The 27,167-nt window shown below is 41.5% G+C and overlaps 1 protein-coding gene across 7 annotated transcripts in view; it reads left to right on the top strand.

The window, feature by feature from the left end:
• LOC144498684 (ataxin-7-like protein 1) overlaps positions 1 to 27,167 on the top strand; it is a 243,914-nt gene that overhangs the window by 154,394 nt on the left and 62,353 nt on the right. For all 7 annotated transcript variants that reach the window (XM_078220169.1, XM_078220168.1, XM_078220166.1 and 4 more), the window contains one exon: positions 6,589 to 6,811. In XM_078220169.1, the coding sequence (XP_078076295.1) occupies positions 6,589 to 6,811 (223 nt within the window). The remainder of the gene's footprint in view (positions 1 to 6,588; positions 6,812 to 27,167) is intronic.

The raw sequence follows: 27,167 nt of genomic DNA, 5'->3' as shown, positions 1-27,167 counted from the left end.
GTCACAATGTATTCTAGAGCTGGAAGATGTTGGAGACTGGGAAGGGTAAGGCCATGGAGGCAATTTGAACACAAGAAGGGGAATTTTTAAATTGAAACTTTGGTTGACTGGGAGCCAGCACAGGGGTGATAGGGGATAGGGGTGCATGGGGAGGACAAATAACCTGAGTGTTAATTTGCTCATGAAGTAAAGTCTATTTATTAGTCACAAGTAAGGCTTACATTAACACTGCAATGAAGTTACTGTGAAATTCCCCTAGTCATCACAGTCTGGTGCCTGTTCAGGTCAATGCACCTAACCGGCACATCTTACGGAATGTGGGAGGAAACTGGAGCACCCGGGGAAAACCCACACAGATACGGGGAGAACATGCAAACTCCGCACAGACAGTGACCCAAGCCGGGAATTGAACCCGGGTCCCTCGCGCTGTGAGGCAATAGTGCTAACCACTGTGCCATGTTTTCTTTTGCAGCAAGCTGTATTTATAAACAAAGAATTATCTCAGGGAGCAGCAGGCAAGAAACTTTATAAAGACAGAAGTGTCACCATATAATGCACAATATAATACTCTGCTCATGAGATGAAGCTGAGTCCCTTTAAGGTCAGAAGACTAATAATTAATCAGAACCTCACATCATTTAGGATTTATTGTCTGAGGAATTGTGCAAAATGGAAATGCTTTTACATTTTTGGCTACAATTCAGAAGCATCCAGTATTAATTGACTGACTTCTTTAAGATTGCAGTAAAGGGTAATATCAGGGATATGACTCATATCTGAAGTGACAGACAAAGCACTAAATAACATTGCTGACGGTGAGTTGGAGGAAATGCTGCTTTCCGCGACATAATGAAAGGGGCACAATTTTGCTGTCAAAATAAAGTTGAGGCTTATGGCAGTACAGCAACTTCAGATGAGGAGCAGCTCACTGTTAAATGCCAATCCCCAAAAATGATTGCCCGAGTTGTGCCGCTGCACCATAAACTTTACAAAAACAGCATCTCACTGCCTGGTTCCAAGTGACACAGCACCAAGTACAGTAGATGTGAAGAATGTCAAGTCTTAGATTTACAGGTGTGAGTGCTCTTTTAACTACGTGATGCCTATTAATTACTTTTAGTGACCCCATTATATCTTAACATTTCTTTCAATAAATTTCATGATGCAGAGGAAGATGTTAGGGAAGGTATTTCTGGAAGCTAAAAGGCAAGTAGCCAATACCAGTCGGTTCCTGAGAGAATCACAGATTTGTTACAGTGCAGAAGAAGGCCATTTGTCTGCACTGGCTTTCCAAACAGCACTATGGCTTAATGCCATTCCCCTCACTTTTCCCCGTACCCCTGCATATTGTTTCTATTCAAGTAATCATCCAATGCCCTCTTGAATGCCTCAATTGAACCTGCCTCCACCACACTTCCCGGCAGTGCATCCCACTTGTGTGAAAAAGTTTCTTCACATCTCACATTTGTTCCTTTTGCATATCACGTTATATCTGTGCCCTCTCATCCTTGATCTTTTTATGCTGAGATGAGATGGTTGTCCTTTAGGACGAACTGAGCAAATCGGACCTGCACACTCTGGAGTTTAGAAGAATGCAAGGTGATATCATAAAACTTACAATATTTTGAAGGAGCTTGACAGGATAGATACTGAGCGGTTGTTTCCCCTCACTGGGGAATCTAGAAGACGGGGGCACAGTCTTAAGACTAAGATGAGAAGAAATTTCTTCACTCAAAGGGTTGCGAATCTTTGGAATTCTCTCTCTCAGAGGGTTGTGGATTACTCCATCGTTGAATATATTCAGTGCTAAGACAGACAAATTCTTGGTCTCTCTGAATCAAGAGATATGGGGAGCAGACAGAAAGTGAAGTTGAGGCAGAAGGTCAGCTGTGATTGTATTGAGTGTTGGAACTGGTTTGAGTGGCCCTTTGGTTTACTCCTGCTATTTTATATGTTTTTATAAAATGGTTTCATTGTGTTATGAGAGAGCACCCGGGATCTGGGAAAAGTGAGAGCAATGGAAGCAAAGTCTTGTCTGGGACTATCGAAAAAGTTTCTGGATTTATGGGTCTTAAACTGAGGTTATGTGGTTTGAAAATTTAGGGTCGGTGGGAGTAAGATTATGGAGTTTGCGTAGAGTGGGTTTTTCTTCATTTGGGGTGTGAGCATCGCTAACAAGGCCAACAATTGTTGCCCATCCCTAACTGCCCTTGAGAAGCTGGTGATGAGCTGTTTTCTTGAAATGCTTCAGTCAGTGTGGTGTAGATACACCCACTGAGCTGGAAGGGAGTGAGTTCCAGGATTTTGCCTCTGGGACAGTGAAGGAATGGTGATATATTTCCAAATCAGGATGGTGTGTGGTTTGATGGGGAATTTGCATGGGGTGGTGGTGTTCTCATGCATCTGCTGCCCTGGTCCTTTGAGGTGGTAGAGCCCTCCAGTTTGGAAGGTGCTGTTAAAGATTTACCGGTTACTGCAGTGCATCTTGTAGATGGTACATACTGCTGCCACTGTGCATCAGTGGCAGAGGGAGTGAACGATTAAGGTGGTGGCGGATGGGGTGCTGATCACTGGATTGTGTTGAGCTTCGTGAGTGTTGTTGGAGCTTTAATTATCCAGGCAAGTGCAGAATATTCGATCACTGTCCTGACTTGTGCCTTGTAGATGGTGGACATGCTTTGGGGAGTCATGAGGTGAGTTACTTGCTGCAGAATTCCCAACCTCAGACCTGCTTATGTAGCCACAATATTTATATGGCTAGCCCAGTTAAATTTCTGATCCGTGGTAGCCCCCAAGATATTGATGGTGGGGGATTCAGCAATGGTAATGCTGATGAATGTCAAGGGATGTTGCCTAGGTTCTCTCTTGTTGGAGATGGTCATGGCCTGGCACTTGTAAGTAACATTACTTACCACTTACCAGCTTGTCCAAGACTTGCTACATGCAGACATGGACTGCTACAGAATCTGAGGAATCATAGAATCCCTACAGTGCAGAACAAGGCCATTTGGCCCATTGAGTCTGCACCCATTCTCCGACAATGCATCTTACCCACAGCCACCCCCTGCCTTCTCCCATTTACCCCACTAATCCCCCTAACCATGCAATTTGGCATGGCCAATGCACCTAACCAGCACATCTTTTGAACTGTGGGAGGAAATCTCAGCACCCGGAGGAAACCCATATAGACACACAGAGAATGCGCAGACTCAGCACAGAGAGTGACCCAAGCTGGGAATAGAACCTGGATCCCTGGCACTGTGAAGCTGCAGTGCTAATCACTGTGCCACCATGCTGCCCAGTTGTGAATGATACTGGACCATATGCAATTATCAACGAACATCTATAATTCTAACCTCACAGTGGCGGGACGATCATTGATGAAGCAGCTGAAGCTGGACTTAAGTCACTATCCTGCAGTTTGTCCTGCACTGAGATGATTGGCCACAAACAACGACAACCATGTTCCTTTGTGCTAGGTATGACTCCAACTAGTAGAGAGTTTTCCCTCTGATTCCCATTGATCCAACACTCAGTCAAATGCTGTCGTGATGTCAGTGGCATCTCATCTCACCTTTTGAATTAAACTCATTTGTCCATGTTTGGACAGAGCCTTTAACATGGTCTGGAGCCAAGAAACCCTCGTGAATCTCAAATTGAGCATTGATGAGTAGCCTACGGATTAACAGATGACAGCCTCCATCACTTTGCATATTGTTAAGCAGATGCAAGTGCTACAGCTGTCCTGGAATAGCTGGTTAGTGGCACAATTCATTCTGGAAAACAATACTACAAGTGGGATGTTGTTAGGACCCATTAGCTCCACTGTATCAATGCCTGTAACTGTTTATTGATATCACATGGAATGAATTGAATTGGCAGAAGACTCGCATCTGTGATTCTGGAGATCTCGGGAGAAGGCCAGGATGGATCATGTATTCAACACATCTGGCTGAAGATGGTTGCAAATTTCTTTTATACTGATGTCTGGGCTCCCCCCTCATTAAGGATGGGGACGTTTGTGGAGTCTTATCCCCAGGTTAATTGTTAGTTGTTCACCACCATTTATGCCTGGATTTGACAGGACTACCGAGCTTTGTCCTGATCCATTGGTTGTGGGATTGCGTAGCTCTGTTCATTGCATGCTTCTTTCTCTGTTTAGCATGCCTGTAGCTTTGTGTTATAGCTTCACCAGATTAGCACCACATTTTTAGGTGTGTTTGCAGCTTTTGACATGCTCTCCTGAATTATTTATTCAACCAGCATTGATCCCCCAGTTTGGTAGTGGTAGAGTGAGAAATATGCTGGACCATGAGATTAGGAATTGTGGTTGAATGTAATTCTGCTGCTGCAGCTGTCCCACAGCACCATCAGCGAGCTGTTGTACTGCATCTTCAATATGATACACACTGCTGCTGCCACTGTTTACCTTCAGGATGGGGTGCCAGGTTTTCTAGGTTTCTGGGTTAACACTTGCATCTGATTAACAATATGCAAAGTGATGGAAGCTGGCATTGACGGTGCTATCAAGCGGCATTAGCTGATCAGCAACCTAATTATCAATGCTCAGTTTGAGATCCACTAGGGTTTCTTGGCTCCAGACCATGTTAAAGTCCAGGTCCAAACATGGAGAAAAGAGCTTAATTTAAAAGGTGAGATGAGAGTAACTGCCATTGACATCAAGACAGCATTTGATTGAGTGTTGGTTCAATGGGAATCAGAGGGAAAATAACTGTGGTTGCTTGTGGACAATCATCTCGGTGCAGGACAAACTGCTTTGAGCTGCTAGATTTGTGTTTGTACTGTGTTAGTGGACACAACACAGTGGAGGCTAATATCGGAGTTACGATACACATAGTGATTGATAACTTTTAAAAATATCAGAATTTCAAATGATTGACTGGAAGGATCACATAACAAGTTTTAAGATGTCAACTGTAACAAACTAACTTAAAGCAACATTGTCTAAACAGCAGCCAAACCTGTCCACCATCTACCAGGCAGATGTCAAGGGTGTGATGCAATAGTCTCCACTTGCCTGGATGAGTGCATGTCCAACAACACTAAGAAACTTAACACCATGCAGGATAAAGCAGCCCGATTGCCTGGTACCCCATCCACATTCGCTAAACATTCGCTCCCTTCCTCACTGACACACAGTGGCAGCAGTGTGTATTATCTTGAAAATGCAGTGCAACAACTCGCCAAAGCTCCTTCAACAACACCTTCCAAAGGCAGCGGATGCACGGAAACATCACCATGTGAAAATTCCCTTGCATGCCACACACCATCCTAACTTGGAACTATATTATCATTCCTTAACTGTCACTGGATAAAAGTCCTGGAACTCCCTTTCTAACTGCTGTGGGAGTACTTATGCCTCAGAGTCCACAGTGGTTCAAGAAGGCAGCCCGCACACAACCACCTTCTCGAGCATAATTAGGGATGGGCAACTAATGCTGGCATAGCCAGCAACGCTCTCATCCCATGAAAGAATAAGAAAAATCTGTTTTCTTATTTAATAAAAATTAAAACCTAGCTCTTTGGCCATCTACATTACTGTCACCTTATGTGGCTCAGTGTCAAATTCTGCGTCATGATTTCCCTTTGAAATGCTTTGGGACATTTTATGATGTTAAAGGTGCTATGCAGAGGCAAGTTCTTTCTGGTGAAGTGTCAGTTGTTGGTGATTCCACCAATCAATTTGATCCTGAACCTATGATCAACTCATACTAGGTTCGTCAGTGTGTTTTGCAATATTACCCATTGACTGGTTGATACTCCGTCTGCCTCTAGATTTGACTATTACAAGGTGTTTCTTACTGACTTCCCATCATACATCAATTTTTGCCTATCCAAAACTCTCAGCAGTTCCTATTCATCTTTCACCCCTCTGCATGCTGACCTACAGTCCAATAACGCCTCAGTTTTAAACTTGTTTTTAGAAAGCTCCATGGCCTCCCTCTGCCTACCTCCCCACAAGCTTTTGCAACCTCAAGTACTGTCCTAGTTCCAGCGATGTGCCATCCCCAATTTTTAATTGCTTCATCATTAGTTTCTATGCTTTTGGCTGCCTTGGCTCTTAACCTCTGGAATTCTTTCTCTAAACCTATCTACATTTCAGGTGCTCCTGGAAAACTACCTCTTTGATCAGCCTTTTGGTCATCTGGCCTGATATCATCTTCTGTGTCTCAGTGTCAAAATTTGTATTGATAATGCACTTGTAAAGCACATTGGGATGTTTTGCTCTGTTAAAGGTGCTACATAAATGTGATGATGTTGTATGTTCCATCTACTAATTGGTGTTCCTGTATGACAACCAATGAATGTCACCATATAGTCCAATCTACTATAATGTTCAGTATGGTCCATCTACCAGTGTGTGTTGCTGAAAGATCGATCTCCTGGTATTACCCATATCTTTAAAAATGTGTGTGCTGAAATTGTGCCTGCAGTAGTTACATGTGAATGGATCAGTTTTTGACTTGTTAATCATGGCAACTTTTCAAAAAAAAAAGTAATGAATTGTAAACATTTCTGCAGTTGTGTCATCCAGTTTACCGACTAATTACTGCTCTCTGCTTTCAGATAGGAGACATGGTTCGTCATGTAAGGCAACCCCCTCACCAGCTTCGTCAACCTCCAATTCCACAACATCACCAGTCTCGATGAAATCCAAAGCCTGCAGTAGCCATACCCCAGTTGGTAGCAACTCCAAGCCATTCAAGTCACCAAAAGACAATCTACATACCTCCAATAATAAGCAGCACCAGGCAGTCTTTCCTTCCAAAGTAACGAGAGATAAACCATGGTGGGTACCTTTAGTCAGTGTGATAATATTTAATAGGATAGCCTTATTTGATCATTATTCTTAGAAAGAAAACCATTTAAATAGTATATCTCAGTTTCATTCACTAAGCTGTTTGATTATGCATTTTTTTGGGAAGCTGACAGATTTTGGTATGAATTAGATTATCACAATCAGCATCAGTAGTTAGAATTAGAAACTGTATGAACAGTTGAATCATCCGTTATGAATCACAAATGTGGCCTGTTGTTTTTTTAAAATGTTTTGTAAGTAGCTGTTCTTAAGCTGAACAAGCAGTGTTTGGCTTCCTTTGAAGTTACTACATTTATGGGTGTCCTCAGACGTTTCGAGGAAAGTTAGTTTATTTTGTCATGAGTGCTTTTCTTTCTGATGTTGCCACTGCAGCGTGATCTTCCTCGTCCATTCGGTTTCCCATTTGGATGGAAGTAAATGTATAAGAACGAACATCTGCTGAGGAAGTCTTCACTTGAGAGAACCATGTTTTCAGTTTTGATTGGTTTGTCTTTTTTCCAGAATGTGAAATGTGCCTGTGTCTGGAATATTCGTTGAGGCCACAAAACCAGTTTGCTGGTGCATTTGTGAACGCAGCCTTCACTGTATTCCTCTTTTTATTTTTTTGTTTTACCCTCCTCCTCTTCACTTTTCTGCTCTCACTCATCGTGGTTCCATAGCACCAGCTGCTCACTAATTTCTCACCTAAGCAAATATGTTTCATGTCTGATGCTAGGTAGTGGGTGTCAGCAGACTATTTCTGATGAAAATGACCTAACCACCATACATATGCACTTTTCAACAGGAGACCCTGCATTGCAATCAGAAGTGGGAATCTGTTGCCTTTATATTTCTTGTCTCTGAGACAAGGTATGATGTCTCCCCCACCAGCCCATCTATATTAATAAACTCAGCTCAGACTGAGTCTTCCTGGGTGCAAGGTATAATCGTAACTCTCCTTGTTTCCACTTGCACTAAATCAAATACTGGAAATGAAATATTTTAACTGTAGAAGTGAAATCTTTTGCCTTTATACATTTGCTTTAAAGAAGGATGCTTTTCTCCTCGCTATATCATCGTACTACTCCTGTTATGATCACCAACACCTATCGTGCAGGACACTCTTGGGACTGGAAGCTACCTGTGATTGTCTGGCAGTCACAATGGATATAGTGGAATACACAGCTAGAAACTTGAGGCATTTATCCAGTCTTGTTATTTTTGTTTGTTTGGAAGCATTGGCATTAAGATCATTTGCAGATTCTATGACACTGAGTGTAGCTGTAGGGGTGAGATGCCTGCATCACATTTGCTATGGAATTTATGTGTCGCAGTGTCCAGTGAATTGTCATGGTTTAGAAATACTGAGAGAGCTTTGTGGTGTATTGAGATTATTCTACCATTTTCCATTTAAGATCATGTGAACATTTGTCCTCAGAGACTACAGTGGCACCACAGGGGTGATTTATAAATTAGGAACATCGGAACAGAAGTAGGCTATTCAGCTCAACAACAACCTGTTATTTAGATCATGGGTGATCTTGCCGTACCAGCCATTGAGCCACTTTGATTCTCTACCCTTTAAGTGAACAAGTGTTTCCTGATATTACCCCTGGATAACCTATTTTAATTTTGAAGATTATACTCTCCCCCTACCCACCCCTTTTGTTCTGGACTCCTCCATCATAGAAATAATTTCTCTCTGCTATCAAATCCTTTAATCATCATAAATATCTGAATTGTACTATTCCTCCATCACCTGAACTCAAGGGAATACATTGAGACTTAGAAGTATTAGCTGTTGAAACATGTTTGAAGCAAGTCGTGTCAGATGAAGGGAACTGGGATGTTACAGGATTAGCAAAAAAGGGTATTTCTCCTGTTATACTTCTAGTTCAGAAAACTTTGATTAGTTGTAAAAATCCTTCATTAAAATTAATTTTCAGCCATCTATTGGATTTTTGAAGATCATATTTTATGCATGTGCAGTGGGTATCCAAAGGCTTTTCATTTATTAAATATTGTTTAATAGGACTAGAAGCATATTGTCATTTGCAAACTCACTGAAAAAGAAACATGCTAAGTCTTTGAGTTATTTTGCATAAAAGCCAGGTTTCTCCCCAAGTAAGTGGGATTACATAAGTACATAAAGAAGCAGGAGTAGGCAAGATGGCTCCTTAAGATTGTTCACCACTCAACAAGATCATGGCTAAACTTCTTCATTAGCTCCATTTTTCTACCTTATCCTCATATCCCTTGATTCACTTAATGTCCAAAAATCTATCAAACTCAGTCTTGCAAACACTCACCCATAGCCCTTTGGGGTAGAGAATTCCAAAGGTTCACTATTCTTTGAATGAAGTCCAAAATGTGGGCCACTTAACCTGAGACTATGAGCCCTAGTTCTAGACGCTCCAGCCAGGGGAAGAAGTCTCTCAACATCTAATCTGTCAAGTCCCCCTCAGAATATTATTTTATATTTCAATGAGACTCCCTCTTATTCTTCTAAACGCAAGGGAATATAGGCCCATGGTATTTAACCTTTCCTTATAGGGCAACCCTATCATTTTACAAATCAATCTAGTGACCCTTCATTGCAGCCCTCTGAATCAAGTATACTCTTACTAATCCAATAGTCCTTCCTTTTTCACGAAGTGCTCTGTGTTCCTAATCTACCAATATTTATCAATATTCCCCTGAAAAGATGCTCTGGTCTCTTTCTCAGCCAGTCCTTGTGGAAAAGCATTCTGTGCTTTAACGATCCGTTCATGTAATGGAAAGTTCTCCTCATCTCTCTTGGCGATGATTTTAAATTTATGACCCTTGTGGTGACTTGACTGATTCTTGGGAAGAAAGGGTTGTCTTGTGAGGAAATAGGTGTTTTAAAGTTCAGAGGGGAAGTGAAAAATCAATAAGAGAAGCAAAGAGGAAATATGCAAAGAGAATGACAGCTAACATAAAAGAGGATCTCAAAACCTTGTATAGACATATAAATATTCTAAAAAGTGGTAAAAGAAAGAATAGGGCCAGTTAGGGAGTAAAAAGGGCATTTCGTGGAGGCAGAGGAATTATCTGAGGTAATAAATGCATCCTTCTTTACCAAGAAATGCTTCCAGGCCACAGTGAAAGAGGAGATACTTAATACATTAGAAGGATTTAAAATTGATAAGAAAAGGGACTGTCTATACTTAAAAGTTGAGAAAATACAAGAAATGGAAGAGATTCATCCAAGGATACTGAGGGAAATGAGAGTAGAAATTTCAAGGGTATAGGTCCGGGGTGGCCTTCCTTAGGGGTGCTCCCAAAAGACTGGCGAATTTCAAATGTTACACCCTTGTTCCTAAATGGGTGTAAAGATGAAGTAAGAAGTTTAACAACACCAGGTTAAAGTCCAACAGGTTTATTTGGTAGCAAAAGCCACACGTGTGGCTTTTGCTACCAAATAAACCTGTTGGACTTTAACCTGGTGTTGTTAAACTTCTTACTGTGTTTACCCCAGTCCAACGCCGGCATCTCCACATCATGTAAAGATGAACCCAGCAAAGACCCACCAGTCAGTTTAATTTTGGTAGTGGAGAAACTTCTAGAAACAATAATTTGAGGCAAAATTAATTGTAACATGGACAGATATGAATTATTAGAGAAACAGAGGATTGGTTGATAAGGGCAATGCTGTTGATGTGGTGTATATGGACTTCCAAAAGACATTTGATAGTGTGCCACACACCAGACTTGTGAGCAAAGTTATAGCTCATAGAATAGAAGGAAAGTCAAAGTCATAGTCATTGATGGCACAGTGGGAGCCCATGGAGCAATCCAATCGTATCACTCCCCCTCTTGAACCCAATAGCCTTGCAAATTTATTTTCTTCAATTTCCTTCCATCCAATATCCTTTTGATATCAGTGATAATTTCTGCTTCCACCACTTTCGTGAACAGCAGGTTCCAGGTTGTTACTACTCGCTATATAAAAAAATTCCCTGCATCTCCTACCAGAATCTTAAATCTGTGTCCCTCGTCAGCTGTATGACCAGCTGATGGGAAGAGTTATTTCTTGTCTACCTTCTCTAAGCTTGTCATAATTTTGTACACCTCAATCTCCTTTGCTCCAAGAGAATAACCCCAGCCTTTCCCAGCTAACCTTGTGACTAAGATTCCATCACAGGATTATAGTAAATCTCCTCCACACCGTCTCAAAGATCTTCACACCTTTCCTGATGTTTGGTGATCAGAAGTAGACTTAATATTTAATTGGGGCCTAACCAAAGCTTTACAAAAGTTCAGCATAATTTCCCTGCTTCTGTACTCAATACCTCTATTTATGAAGCCCAGGATCCCATGTGCTCTGCTAACCACTTGCTTAATGTGTCTTGCCAACTTCAAAGATCGATGCACATGCACCCTGGGTCCCCCTGTTCCTGCACTCTTTAGAATTGTGTCATGAAGTCTGTGGGAGGAATTTTCCCATTCCGTCCACCACCGGAATCGTGGGGGGGCGGGGGGGAATAATTTCTAATATATTTCACTTTCTGGCAAACAGTCTGCCACGAACATGGAGCTTTGGCTTTTCACAAGTCCATGGCATCAACGCACATCTCCACATAAAATGATAGATTTGAAAATGTTTCTTCTAAAATATCTTGTACAATCTTTTCAGTTTTGTGGCAGGAATAGCAAATAATAGTTACTTTTTGGGTTGAAGGAAGGTTTTTAGTGGATTTCCTCAGGGGTCAGTATTGGGACCCTGGCTCTTCCTGATATATATTAATGACCTAGACCTTTTAAGTGCAGGGCACTGTTTCAAAATTTACGGATGACATGAAATTTGGAAGCACTGTGAACTGCAAGGAGGATACTGTAGATCTTCAAAAGGACATAGTCAAGTTGGCGGACAGGTGGCCATTGTACAGATGAAGTTCAATGCAGAGAAATGTGAAATGATTCATTTTGCTTAGAATAGCATGGAAAGGCAATATTTAAAAAAAGATACAGCTCTGAAGGGGGTGTAGGAGCAGAGGGACATGGGTGTATATGTGCATAAGTCATTGAAGGTGGCAGGGCAGGTTGATAAAGCATGCAATAACAAAGAACAAAGAAAACTACAGCACAGGAACAGGCCCTTCGGCTCTCCAAGTCTGCACCAACCATGCTGCCCGACTAAACTAAAAGCCTCCACCCTTCTGGGGACCATATCCCTCTATTCCCATCCTATTCATGTATTTGTCACGACGCCCCTTAAAACTCACTACCGTATCCGCTTCCACTACCTCCCCGGCAACGAGTTCCAGGCACCCACTACTTTGTGTAAAATATCTGCCTCGTACATCTCCTTTAAACCTTGCCCCTTGCACTTTAAACCTGTTCCCCCTAGTAATTGACTCTTCCACCCTGGGAAAAAGCTTCTGACTATCCACTCTATCCATGCCTCTCATAATCTTGTAGACTTCTATCAGGTCACCCCTCAACCTCTGTCGTTCCAGTGAGAACAAACCTCTCCTCGTAGCTAATGCCTCCATTCAAGGCAACATCTTGGTAAATCTTTTCTGGACCCTCTCCAAAGCTTCCACATCCTTCTGGTAGTGTGGCGACCAGAATTGAACACTATATTCCAAGTGCAGCCTAACTAAGGTTCTATAAAGCTGCAACATGACTTGCCAATTTTTAAACTCAGTGCCCCGGCTGATGAAGGCAAGTATGCCTTCTTGACTACTTTCTCCACCTGCATTGCCACTTTCAGTGACCTGTGTACTTGTACACCCAGATCCCTTTGCCAATCAATACTGTTAAGGGTTCTGCCATTTATTGTATATTTCCTATCTGTATTAGACCTTCCAAAATGCATTACCTCACATTTGTCTGGATTAAACTCCATCTGCCATTTCTTCGCCCAAGTCTCCAACTGATCTATATCCTGCTGTATCCTCTGATGGTCCTCATCACTATCCGCAAATCCACCAACCTTTGTGTTGTCCGCAAACTTACTAATTAAACCAGTTACATTTTCCTCCAAATAATTTATTTATATACATATATACACAAACAGCAAAGGTCCCAGCATTGATCCCTGAGGAACGCCATTTGTCACAGCTCTCTATTCAGAAACGCACCCTTCCACTGCTACCCTCTGTCTTCTTTGACCGAGCCAGTTCTGTATCCACCTTGCCAGCTCACCTCTGATCCCATGCGACTTCATCTTCTGCACCAGTCTGCCATGAGGGACCTTGTCAAAGGCCTTACTGAAGTCCATGTAGACAACATCCACTGCCCTACCCTCATCAATCATCTTCGCCACTTCCTCAAAAAACTCGATCAAGTTCGTGAGACGCGACCCCCCCCCCCTTCACAAAACCATGTTGCTTCTCACTCCTCTCATTTCCAAGTGGGAATAAATCCTGTCTCGAAGAATCCTCTCCAATAATTTCCCTACCACTGATATAAGGCTCACCGGCCTGTAATTACCTGGATTATTCTTGCTACCCTTCTTAAACAAAGGAACAACATTGGCTATTCTCCAATCTTCTGGGACCTCCCCTGTAGCCAGTGAGGATAGAAAGATTTCTCTCAAGGCCCCAGCAATTTCCTCCCTTGCCTCTCTCAGTATTCTGGGGTATACCCCATCAGGCCCTGGGGACTTGTCTGCCTTAATGTTTCTCAAGAACCCCAATACCTCCTCCTCTTTTGATCTCAACATGATTCAAACTATCTACACATCCTTTCCCAGGCTCATCATCCACCAAGTCCTTCTCTTTGGTGAATACTGACGCAAAGTACTCATTTAATACCTCGCCCATTTCCTCTGGCTCCACACATAGATTCCCTCCCTTGTCCTTGAGTGGGCCAACCCTCTCCCTGGCTACCCTCTTGCTCTTTATATATGTATAAAAAGCCTTGGGATTTTCCTTAATCCTGCTGGCCAATGCTTTTTTTGTGACCCCTTTTAGCCCTCCTTACTCCTTGCTTAAGTTTCTTTCTACTTTCCTTGTATTCCACACTTGCTCCCAGCCTCCGAGCATTGACAAATGCTTCCTTTTTCTCTTTGACTAGGCTCACAATACCTCTCGTTATCCAAGGTTCCCAAAACTTGCCATACTTATCCTTCATCCTTACAGGAATGTGCCGGTCCTGAATCCCTATCAACTTACACTTGAAAGCCTCCCACATGCCAGATGCCCTCAAACATCTGCCCCCAATCTACATTCTTCAGTTCCTGCCTAATATTGTTGTAATTAGCCTTCCCCCAATTTTGCACCTTAACTTATCTTTATCCATCAGTAGCTTAAAGCTTACTGAATTGTGGTCACTGTTCCCGAACTGCTCCCCTACTGAAACATCGACCACCTGGCCGGGCTCATTCCCCAATACCAGGTCCAGTATGGCCCCTTCCCTAGTTGGACTATCTACATACTGTTTCAAGAAGCCCTCCTGGGTGCTCCTTACAAACTCTGCCCCATCTACGCCCCTAGCACTAAGTGAGTCCCAGTCAATATAGGGGAAGTTAAAATCTCCCACCACGACAACCCTGTTACTTTTACACCTTGCCAAAATCTGCCTACATATCTGTTCCTCTATCTCCAGCTGGCAGTTGGTGGCCTATAGTAAACTCCCAACATTGTGACTACACCTTTCCTATTGCTGAGCTCTACCCATATTACCACACTGTATGAGCCCTCCGAGGTGTCCTCCCGGAGTACAGCTGTGATATTCTCCTTAACCAGTAGTGCAACTCCCCCACCCCCAGGCTTCATTGATTGAGGCATAAATTACCAGAACAAAAAGATTATGTTGAATTTGTACGAGACCTCAACTGGAGTATTACACAAAGTTCTGGGTACTTCATTCTCAGAAAGGCATTGAAGAGAGTACAGAAAAGATCCAGAAGAATGGAGCTTGGGTTACGAAGATAGATTGGAGAGGTTAGGACTGTTTTCTTTGGACGAGAGAAGGCCGTGAGGAGATTTGATCGAGGTGTTCGAATAATCAGCAGCCTGGACAGAGTAGATAAGGAGGAACTGTTCCCATTTGTTAAAGGATCAAGAAGGATAGAGCACAGATTTGAAGTAATTAGCAAAAGCGACATGAGGAAGAACGTTTTCACACAGCGAATGGTTGTTGTTTGGAATGCACTGCTTGAGAATGTGCTGGAGACGTTCATTGAAGAATTCAGAAGGGAATTAGACTGTTAACTGAAAAAGAGAAAGTGCAGGGTTTTGTGGAGAAGGCCAGTGAATGGAACTAGGTCAGCTGCTCATTCAGAGAGCGGGTGCTGACGTGATGGGCCGAATGTTCTCCTGCACTGTAACGATTCTGAGTTGCATAATCTGTCCTGCAATGTAAGTGCAGTGAAAATTAACACACCCAGAACCGTGCTGACTGTAAACAGATTAGTATCATAAATGGACCATCGTACTTCATTCCGTTCCTAGAAACTTTTATTGCATATTGAATTTGTCCGCAATTGCCATGTCTTTTCTGTCTTTACATAATAGACCTATTTATGCCAACATTTCTTGCCCTCTTTTCTCAAGCTTAGCGCTGACAGAATTCAATCACTTTACAAGTACAATTAAGTTCAAAATCAAATTCAGGTCCATAGAACATAGAACAGTACAGCACAGTACAGGCCCTTCGGCCCTCGATGTTGTGTCGAGCTTTGTCCGAAACCAAGATCAAGCTATCCCACTCCCTATCATCCTGGTGTGCTCCATGTGCCTATCAAATAACCGCTTGAAAGTTCCTAAAGTGTCTGACTCCACTATCACTGCAGGCAGTCCATTCCAGACCCCAACCACTCTCTGAGTAAAGAACCTACCTCGGACATCCCTCCTATATCTCCCACCATGAACCTTATAGTTATGCCCCCTAGTAACAGCTACATTCACCCGAGGAAATAGTCTCTGAACGTCCACTCTATCTATCCCCCTCATCATCTTATAAACCTCTATTAAGTCGCCTCTCATCCTCCTCCGCTCTAAAGAGAAAAGCCCTAGCTCCCTCAACCTTTCCTCATAAGACCTACCCTCCAAACCTGGCAGCATCCTGGTAAATCTCCTCTGCACTCTCTCCAATTCTTCCACATCCTTCTTATAGTGAGGTGACCAGAACTGCACACAATATTCCAAATGTGGTCGCACCAAGGTCCTGTACAGTTGCAGCATAACCCAATGGCTCTTAAACTCAAACCCCCTGTTAATAGACGCTAACACACTATAGACCTTCTTCACAGCTCTATCCACTTGAGTGGCAACCTTCAGAGATCTGTGGATATGAACCCTAAGATCTCTCTGTTCCTCCACATTCCTCAGAACCCTGCCGTTGACCCTGTAATTCGCATTCAAATTTGTCCTACCAAAATGAATCACCTCGCACTTATCAGGGTTAAACTCCATCTGCCATTTTTCGGCCCAGCTCTGCATCCTATCAATGTCTCTTTGCAGCCTACAACAGCCCTCCACCTCATCCACTACTCCACCAATCTTGGTGTCATCAGCAAATTTACTGACCCACCCTTCAGTCCACTCCTCCAAGCCATTGATAAAAATCACAAATAGCAGAGGACCCAGCACTGATCCCTGTGGTACACTGCTGGTAACTGGTCTCCAGTCTGAAAATTTTCCATCCACCACCACTCTCTGTCTTCTATGAGATAGCCAGTTACTTATCCAATCGGCCAAATTTCCCTCTATCCCACACCACCTTACTTTCTTCATGAGCCGACCATGAGGAACTTTATCAAACGCCTTACTAAAATCCATGTATACGACATCAATTTCTCTATCTTCATCTACATACTTAGTTACCTCCTCAAAGAATTCAATCAAATTTGTGAGGCAAGACTTACCCTTCACGAATCCGTGTTGACTATCCCCGATTAAGCTGCATCTTTCCAAATGGTCATAAATCCTATCCCTCAGGACCTTTTCCATTAACTTACCGACCACCGAAGTAAGACTAACCGGCCTATAATTCCTTTCTTGAACAGAGGAACAACATTCGCCACTCTCCAGTCCTCTGGCACAATCCCCGTGGAAAGTGAGGACCCAAAGATCAAAGCCAAAGGCTCTGCAATCTAATCCCTTGCCTCCCAAAGAATCCTAGGATATATCCCATCTGGCCCAGGGGACTTATCGACCCTCAGGTTTTTCAGAATTGCTAATACACCTTCCCTCAGAACATCTACCTCCTCCAGCCTATCAGCCTGTATCCAATTCTCATCCTCAAAAACATTGTCCCTTTCCTTGGTGAACACTGAAGAAAAGTATTCATTCATCGCCTCTCCTATCTCTTCTGACTCCATGCACAAGTTCCCACTACTATCCTTGAGCGGCCCCAACCTCACCGTGGTCATTCTTTTATTTCTCACATAAGAGTAAAAAGCCTTGGGGTTTTCCTTGATCCGACCCGCCAAGGACTTCTCATGCCCCCTCCTAGCTCTCCTAAGCATTTTTTTTTAGCTCATTCCTTGCTACCTTGTAACCCTCAAGCGACCCAACTGAACCTTGTTTTCTCATCCTTAGATACGCTTCCTTTTTCCTCTTGACAAGACATTCAACCTCTTTTGTGAACCATGGTTCCCTCACTCGGCCATTTCCTCCCTGCCTGACAGGGACATGCCTATCAAGGACACGCAGTATTTGTCCTCCAAGGAAGTGCCCAGTCAAAGATGAAGAAAGCAATCTTGAGTGAGGGGGTTAGCCTCCACGTGTATCATTAATTATGATTGTTTAACTGCTTTTTACCATTGTGGAATCATCATTGGTTACAGGGCCTATAACATCTTAGTGGGCCTCGGAGAGAACATCAACTCATCATTGATTTTCACATAATTAGTTTGTTAACCGTAGTAAATGAGAAGTTTCTTTTAGTGCAGCTGGAGCTGGGCTTCACTATTTTTGCAGTGGCTGCTACAAATTCAGCAGGGGCTGCATCATACGAAGACAGTAAGAAGTTTAACAACACCAGGTTAAGTGTTTACTGCAGGTTAACAACACCTTCACTTTAACCTGGCGTTGTTAAACTTCTTACTGTGTTTACCCCAGTACAACGCTGGCATCTCCACATCATTGTACGAAGACAACAGCCTCTGCTCAGTCTGGTACAGCCTGTAACCTTCAGTGGAGCTGTTTGGTGTTTTGTGGTGCTTTTTTTTTTAAGATCATTGTTGGGTAATGGTTTCCAAGCCTGATTGTAGATTTTTGTTCAGTTTGGATACAACATGTGCTTTCTCTGTTGATGGAGCCTTTCAATTCATGATTATTTCATGAGGGCAGGAGGCAGTTTTAAAAATATGATGTAGGGAAACTGAAAATATTTTCTTTCTCTTATCTTTCACTTTGCATGAAAAAAATCTTAATTTCTCTTTATTTTTTAAAGGTATATCATCCTCTTTGTTCCCTTGTGGTCTCACTAGAACATGCTCCTCCTGCGATCTAAAGGAAGGATAGGTGAGCTGGTCCAACACCCCCAATCATACCATTCTTCAACTGACTGTTCACAAGCATTAATGGCAGCCTGTTGGCGACTCTCTCTCTCACTTCTTCCTTTCTTTACACAACCCCCATCCCTACACACTATCACCCCCTCCTCAAACCCCCACACCTTCTACTTTGACTTCTAGTTGATGCTTTGCCGCAACAACATAACGGAGATTATGGGAAAAATGTAAGGGAATTACCCTACATCCTCACCGTATAGATTTACCTAAAAATTACATCAAACAATCTGTGTTTATCCTCGCTGCGTCTCCTGCCCAGGCAGTATTACCACACAAAATGGCCACCTATGCCCATCTGTGCACACTCACTGGTCTACACATATGCAGAAATCCAATGATGTCACTGCTGGAGCCTGCATCCTGAAACTAAGTGGCAGGAAGGTGGAGGGAAGAATGTGCAGACAGGAAATTAAATGCTTTCCTTTTGGGATACTTTACAGCAATCATGTTGGCAAGTGTTTCTAATCTCTGTCGCACTATTCCAGTGGTGTAGGTGGATTGTCGGTTTCTGTGAGTGTTATGACTAGGCAATATGGACAAGCTTTACTTGCTTTACTAGGATGGCGAGACTAAGTTTAGATACACTGACCAACATGACTGCTGTAAAAAATCCCATGAGGCAAAGATTTTAGATTCCCATCTGAAAATCCTTCCCTTATAATGCCCTGTAAAAGCTCACTGTCAGTCCATGTTAGAAATTCACAACAATTCTCTCCTCCTAAGGCCAGTAATTGCCACATAAGCACCATATTGCACATTGCCCCCTATAAATATTGCGTCTCTTAACCTGAGCCTGTCATACAACTGCACGTGCCGTGCATTGGCAGCAAATGCAGCTGTTTATCCTCCACATGATCAGTAGTTGTAAATCAATTTGGCCACTGTTCCTAGGGTTCTTGTATTTGCCCTTCCTTTAATTATCAATATAAAACTTATTCGTAAATGATGAAATAGTCTCTACCTTTGGGGGAAAGAGTTTCTTTCTGGTATCTTCTGATCAACCTTTTCTAATTTTAAACTTTTCCAATCAACCTAACCTGCACATTTTTAGAGGATGCTGAGGATCTTTGGAGGAGGCTGAGATGGATAGGCCACCTGACACTTCTGGCTGAAGATGGTCGCAAATACTTTAGCCTTGTCTTTTGCAATGGTGTGTTGGACTCCGCATTGTTGAGGATTGGAATATTTGTGGACTCTCCTCCTCCTCTTAGTTGTTTAATTGTCCACTGCCATTCACCACTGAATGTAAGCAGGGCTGCAGAGCTTTGATCTATTGGTAGTAGAATCTTTTAGCTCTGTCTATCACTTGCTGCTTCCGTATTCCTGTGTTGTCGCGTCACCAGGTTGACAACTTATTTTAGGTATCCCTGGTGCTGCTCCAGGCATGCCCTCCTGCACTCTTCGTTAAACTAGAGTTGATCCCTGGCTTGATCATAATGGTAGAATGGGGAAATATGCCATGCTATGAGGTTACCGATTGTGGTTGAGCACAATTCTGCTGTTGCTGACAGCTGACTGCACCTCATGGATGCCCCATTTTGAGTCACTAAATCTGTTTGAAAGGTATTCCATTTAGCCTGGCAATAGTGCCACACAACATGATGGAGGGTATCTTCAGTGTGAAGACAGGACTTTGGCTGCATAAGAACTGTGTGGTGGTCACTTCTACCGATACTTTCATGGACAGATGCAACTGCAACAGGTAGATTGGTGAGGATGAGGTCAAGTAGGTTTTTCCCTCTTGTTGGTGCCATCCCCACCTTCTACAGACTCAGTCTAGCAGCTATGTCCTTTAGGACTTGACCAGCATGGTTAGTAATAGTGCTTCGAGCCACTCTTGGTGGTGGACATTGAAGACCCCCACCCAGATTACATTCTATGCTCTTATCACCCTCAATGCGTCTTCCAATTGGTGTTCAACATGGAGGAGTATTGATTCATCAACTGAGGGGGGATGGCACATGGTTATCAACAGGAGGTTTCCTTGCCCATGGCTGACCTCGTGCCATGAGACTTCATGTGGTCCAGAGTTGATGTTGAGGCCTTTCAGGGCAACTCCTTTCTGCTGTATGCCACTTGTGCTGGGTCTGCCCTCCGGTTGGACAAGCTATGCCCAAGGGGTGGTATTGATGGTGTCTGAGGAAGTATTCGTAAGGTATGATTCTATGAGTATGACTATGTCAGGCTGTTGCTTGAATAGTCTGTGAGACAACTCTCCCAATTTTGGCTCAAGGTCCCAGATGTAAGTAAGGAGGACTTTGCAGGGTCGACTACGCTGGATGTGCCATTGTCATTTTCTTAGGTCGATGCCCATTGATTCATCGGTTTCATTCTTTATTCTTTTCTGTTGAGGTTTGATACAACTGAGGAGGCATTTAAGGGTCAGCCACATTGCTGTGGGTCTGGAGTCACATATGGACCAGACAAAACCAGGTAGATTTTCTTCCCTAAAGGATATTAGTGAACCGGATGGGTTTCTACATCAGAGGACAGTAGTTTCATGGTCACCATTACTGAGACCAGTTTTTCAAATTCTTGATTCATTAACTGAATTTAAATTCTTACCAGCTGCCCTGCTGGGATTTGAGTTTGTGTCCTTTACTAATCCAATCATATTACCACTACACCACTGCCTCCACATTTATTAAGAGGAAGAAAGAAGTAAGAAAAAAATGGTAAAACTAATGAAAACTGCCTTCCCTCCCCTGATGAATCCGTACTCCTCCATGTTGAATACCAATTGGAAGAAGCATTGAGGGTGGGAAGAGCACAGAATGTAGTCTGGGTGAGGGACTTCAATGATACAACATTGTAGTCTTTTTTTAAAAACACATTTCCCATTATTGATCTCAAGTCCAGTGTAACAGTTTCTCTTTCTAGCTCTAGCTTACTCTTTCTAAAATCTACCCTATTCCAAACCAGCACCGTTGTGTTTGTGCTCACTTTCTTCCTTTCTAGATTCAGCTCATCTTTGGTTACTTGTAACGAGCTCTAATGGTACTTTTCTCCTTATATGCACGTGAACCTACTGCTTGAAGAAACTAACATTTCAAGAATTCTTTTGCACTTACTCCCTCCCTGTCCCAATCAATGAATCAATAATTGAAATCTCTTAGAGCAGTAACTTAGTTAATAAGGTGCATTTGATTAACAATCAAGAGTGACTAAAGAGATTGGGACATTTTTCTCTTGCAAACCAAAGGCTGAGGGGCTGACATAATCAAAGACTTCAGAATCAAAGGGGTCTGATGGGGTGGACGTAGGGAAGATATTTTTACATCTCCCAGATTCCAGAAGTAGCAGTCTTGCATATAAAAACAATCACAAAGATCCAATTAGGAACTCGAGAGAAAATTCATGACTTGGAGAGTAGTTAGAATGTGGAACTCACTGCCGCATTGCATATTTGAGGTGAATAACAGAGATGCATTTATAGGGAAACTAGGAAGTAGTGTACATGATGGAGAAAGGAATAGAAGGGTATAGATGAATGAGTTGAGGGTTTGTATGGAGCAAATACACCAGCATGGAACATTTGGGGTGAATGGACTGTTCCTGTGCTGGACATTCTTTGTCATGTAATCTCTCTAATCTGCCTACAGATCTGCTTATCTATTTCCCTCCCAAAATTAGGGGCTCTGTAGTACAATCCCAACAGAAAAAACAATCCTTTTCTTTAGTCTCTGACCTACTATTTTGATTTTTCCCATTCTTTATACAACACATTTATTTTCATCAGTTTTACCATTTTCTTTTCTTCCTATCTCTTTCTTCCCTCCCTAAAAATATTATCTAATATTTTTAATTTCCTTAGTAAGACATATGTTGCTGCTATTGTATCTATATTTCCCTGCTATAACATTGCTTCTAATTCTCCAGTTTATTTCCCACACCCTTAAGCAAAGTAGTACACACCCTCCTTCTTTGTCTTTTCACATTTACCTTTCACCTGAGTTTTATAATATTCTGTCTGCTTATAACTAGATGATTTGATTTTCCCCCATTTCTGCTATTCCCTCTGCATGTTCCTTTTGCTAATTTTTCGTAATTTGTATTTTTGTTTCATTTACATCTAGGTTGCTTCCTTTGAATGCTTTTATTTCCCCTGCCAATTCCTCCCTTGTTCAAATGAGACTTCATTTTCAATATTTCATTACCTCCCTTCCTGTTGAGATGTAGCTTATCTGACTGGAACAGCTACCATCTTCCCCGAAACTGGTGTCAATAGAACAGAAGCCATCTTCCTGACCTTATTGCTTTAGCCACATGCTGATCTTCCTAATTGTTTTATCCTTCCCTAATCTAGCACATGGCAGAGAGCATAACCCAGAGATTGCAACCCTTGAAATTTGGTTTCTGACACTGCTTTCTAACTTCCTGGACTTCTTTTGTAGGACTTCAAGCCTTTTCTTTCTTAATATTGTTGACTCCCCGCTGTGGCTCTTCTTATCTCCTTCTATAATAATTATCAGTGTTTCTGAAATGTCCTTATCCAGCAGTTACCAGAGCATTCAGGACACTCTGTCTGGACTGCTAAATACAGCTTCAAACCCCTGACTATGAAGTTTATTATTACTACTATAATCCGAAGTGAATTGTTAATTCCCTTCTACTCCACCTCCCTGTGTGGAGTCTAAATACTTGGTACAGATCAAGTGACTTGGATGACCTGTTTCTGTGCCATAATTTCTATATATTACTTCCAAAAACTAGCACTTTGAGTTCTCGAACAAACAAAATAAATAAAGCTCGTATAGGAATATTTTGCAGAATATATTGTATAAAATTTTGAATTAATTTTTATTTATCCAGTATGTGTTATGGCAAATTCACTAATTGAAAGGTTAGAATTTAGTAAGCTATGTTGAATTCCCATGAAAGTTATCTTAGAAAATAATTCGAACTCTGTGTCGATTATTAAACAAAAAAATGTACATTAACTCTGAATTAGTGAATTTTAACAAAAAGGGATTTTCATAAAATCTTTTCTGTCATCCTTTATTGGCAGCTGTTGCTGCCTGGTGATTTTCAACTGAAACATTTTTGAGCTTAAATGACTGGTAGGTTCGTAATTGGCATACTATTTAGCTCTAATTCATTGCAGTGATATAAGCATGAAATTTGAGTTAATCAGATTCATTGAGACATCATGATAACATCTTTCTTGTGTATGTCTGATAAAATTATGTTGGATGTAGCATATACATATACATATCTGCCATGAATTTACTGCCAATTTACTCCTGATACAAGAATATGCTGTTTCATAAGTACGGAACATTGCACCAGGTAAAATACAGCAATGTAGTCTGCTACTAGATTGTAAGTGCTAAGTGAACAGTGAGTGAATTTATAGAAGAGGAAGCCTGATTTTTAATTAATTGAGAACTTGCTGGCATGTGGCTCAAATCTTACATATTCTAGGAAAGTTTATTCCTAAATGAGTGTCTGTTTCTTTAGGGTTTGTTTTTGAAAAATAAAGTATGGCATCAACCTTTGCCCTAGTCACTGTGTATATGTAACGAACACAAAGTGCTCAAAATATGTACCTTTTTAAAAAATTATAGTGGGTAGATCATCTGTGGCCTTGCTCACAAATCTGATGATGCTCCCATTTTTCTCTGACCAAACCTTTATATCATGCAGTGCACAGAGATAACTGTTGTTAAGGCAGAGGTGTGTTTAAAGCCAGAGAGCCAGTGATGGCTAATAGTAAACTCCGCCTGAACTCTCAAAATATATTTGCTGTTTGCTAATGAATCTAAGAAAGTTGGGATGCACTTGTCTTTGTCAAGCTGTAACTTAAAGAGCCAGTGTTATGCTTCTGTAACAAAGTTTAACATCTGAACTGTGTTCTCTGCAAGAAAGCATGGAGCATTTTTGATCTGTTAACTCATCAGTCTCCTGTTGTGTTGCACAAAGGAACAGAGATTTTGATAATCATCATCTGGGCAGTAATCTTGCAGGGTTAATGTCCTTATGAAATGAGTCGGGCAAGTTCAGTAAAGGACAGGTGATCTGTTGTGCTAGTTTACCACCCAAATGGTGAAGATCAAATGGTTGTCAGAAATTTTCTTTGTGTTATTGATTTTCTTTGTTTCTCCTGCTGCCACGTCTCTCTCTTTCTGCTGCTTCTCTTTCCTAAATGTGCCCTTATGATAATCTTTCTGTCTTGTCTTCTTTTCTTTCAGGTGTAAGGTGGTGGGTGGTGTAGCAAGAAAAGAAGCCATTAATGGCATTTGGGGGAGGATTGGGGGGGGAAATGTGGCTGTCCTTCCCTATCCACACCTCCAATCATATGCTTCATTCCTTTCTCCTCCTCCATCCTTCCCCTCACTCTCCCCTAATGCCCTGCACTTCCCCTAACAGCTCCCACCTTCAGTTACTGAAAAAAACCCAGCTAATTATGAAACAGCAACTTTTGTGTGCCTAACAATGAGCCATATTTAACATTGAAAATTCCTATCACAGCATCAACTACAGGAGTAACAGGCACTGCAGGTACTTAAATGGGTTTTCTGTGAAGCATGTCCTACATGAAAAATTTAATATCTAATAGGTAAATAGGTGCAGAGCTAGTGATCTGTTTATGTTCGAGTTGTCATTTTCCTGCCTTGTTTGCATTTGTTTTATTCTCCAGAGGCTGTGACTCAAGTTTTGCTGTTTCCTGTTTCTAATCCTAACCCCATTCTGTAAAAGAATATGGGCAAAGAGCAGGGATATAGCTCTGGTTGAAGAGCTAGCACCAGCACAGGTATGATGGGGCCAATGGCCCTCCTTGTGCTGTAATTTGTATAATTTTATAAATTTTAGTGTGCCATATTTCCTCGCCTGTATCATCTAAACTAGAACATCAAACTTGCTGGAAAACCTTTCAGTTCATACTTTTGTCAGCAAACATGCTATAGTTTTGAAGTGTAATCTTACAGTGTGAACAAAGTAGTGGTAGTAGTAGACTTTTTGATACTCATTAGAGATGAAAGTCTACTCTTATTATAATAATAATTATTGACATAACCAATAAAAGTAGTTACAAACCTAAAACAGCAGCAAAGGGATGAACACTATTTGCCTGAAAAGGTTTACTCCTACATAACTTTTACCTTGCTTAATCACCTGAGGGAAACCTCTACATAAGTTGTATCATGATTTCAGGAAATCAATCCATCAATTCCCATATCTTCACTTTTCAACCCTGACTGAATACTTTCCACCACATGTCTGTTGTTCTAGCAGCACAAGAACGATTGCATTCCATATTGTATTTGGTTACTTCTCTCAATCTCTCTCTTCTACTTCAATAGGAACTGAATTAAGTATGCAGATTAAGGTTAATTAAGGCAGCATTATTTTCTTTTGATGAAAATCTGTTATACATATTATTAGTGGAGATTTATCTAGGTCTTTAGGCTCATTTGATATTTGTTAATTTTCTTCTTAGTTGTAAGCCACTAGCAACTATTTTTATGAATAAAAGCAAATTACTGCGGATGCTGGAATCTGAAACTTTCAGCTTTGACAAAGGGTCGTCTGGACTCGAAACGTCAGCTCTTTTCTCTCCTTACAGATGCTGCCAGACCTGCTGAGATTTTCCAGCATTTTCTCTTTTGGTTTATTTTTATGAATAGTTCTGTAAGATTTATTATAGCATAGAAGACAAACAATAAACATACCAGTAAATTTCCCTGAACCCATTGCAGAAAGAATATAGTAGTGTAAGCAATACCTTCAGACTGTTTAGATAAAACTGAGATAACTTAGTGTGGTATTTATCTGATAACTATTAAACTAAAATAAGGTATGCACCTGATTAATTACAACCACTTCATGCTCTCTTCTAAGTTTTGGGGGAGACAGAGGCTTTAAATTTTAATCAAGTCAATAAAAGTTCAATTAATTTCAATTTGTGTTATTATGAAATATATAATTTCTTCAATCCTATTTCATTTTGTTCACACCCATACTTTGGATGTTAAAAGTGAGAGTTATTGAAATAGAATTTGTGGATGAAATGCATTTTGGAATCTTGGTAAAAATTATGATGCAACACCAAAGGATTACAATTATGTAGTGCACAGGCGAATTGACATAGAATTTTTCATTTTAAAGGTCATGCAGGAAAAGCATAAGTGCACGTTTGAACCGAGGGAGGAAAGAGAGGGATGAAGAGCAGAAGGGAGGGGTGGAGAAAGGAGGTATGAAATGGTGGGAGGGGGAGAATGAGGAAACGGGAATAGTATGGGGGTTGGATATTGGGCATCAGCTACATAGAATAACAATGTATTAACAGTACAGAAACAGGCCATTTGGCCATAACAGGTCCATGCTGATGTTATGATTCATACTGCTCCAGTCCCCCATCTGGGTTTGTCACAGGGTTTCTTCTGGGTTCAACTACAGGGCCTGAGCATAAATATAAAGGTAGTCATCCAGTTTGGCTGAGAGTGTAAACCCATTTGCCCGCTCAGGAAGATGTGAAAGATCCAATGACACCATTTCAAAGAAGAGCAGGGGAGTTATCTCCAATGTCCTAGCCAATATTTATTCCTTAATCGACATCACAAAATATTATTTTGTTATTGACATACTGCTGTTTGTAGGAGTTTGCTGTGCACAAATTGGCTGCCATATTTCTACATTACAACAGTAACTACACCCCAAAAATACTTCATTGGCTATTAAACACTTGACACATGCAGTGGTTTTGAAATGTACTATATAAATGCAAGTTTTTTTTTTCGTATTCCAGAACTGCAGAATGATAGATATTTAAATGAATATTTCATAATTTTTAAGTGTTCTTTTATATTATTCGTCTGTTTATTTTGATCTGACAATTTTTCTTGAATCTTTGAC

Source organism: Mustelus asterias, chromosome 9 (genome assembly GCF_964213995.1).
Source record: "Mustelus asterias chromosome 9, sMusAst1.hap1.1, whole genome shotgun sequence".
Classification (NCBI taxonomy): domain Eukaryota; kingdom Metazoa; phylum Chordata; class Chondrichthyes; order Carcharhiniformes; family Triakidae; genus Mustelus; species Mustelus asterias.
The sequence above is the reverse complement of the archived record's forward strand: the minus strand, read 5'-3'. Positions and strand labels throughout refer to the sequence as shown.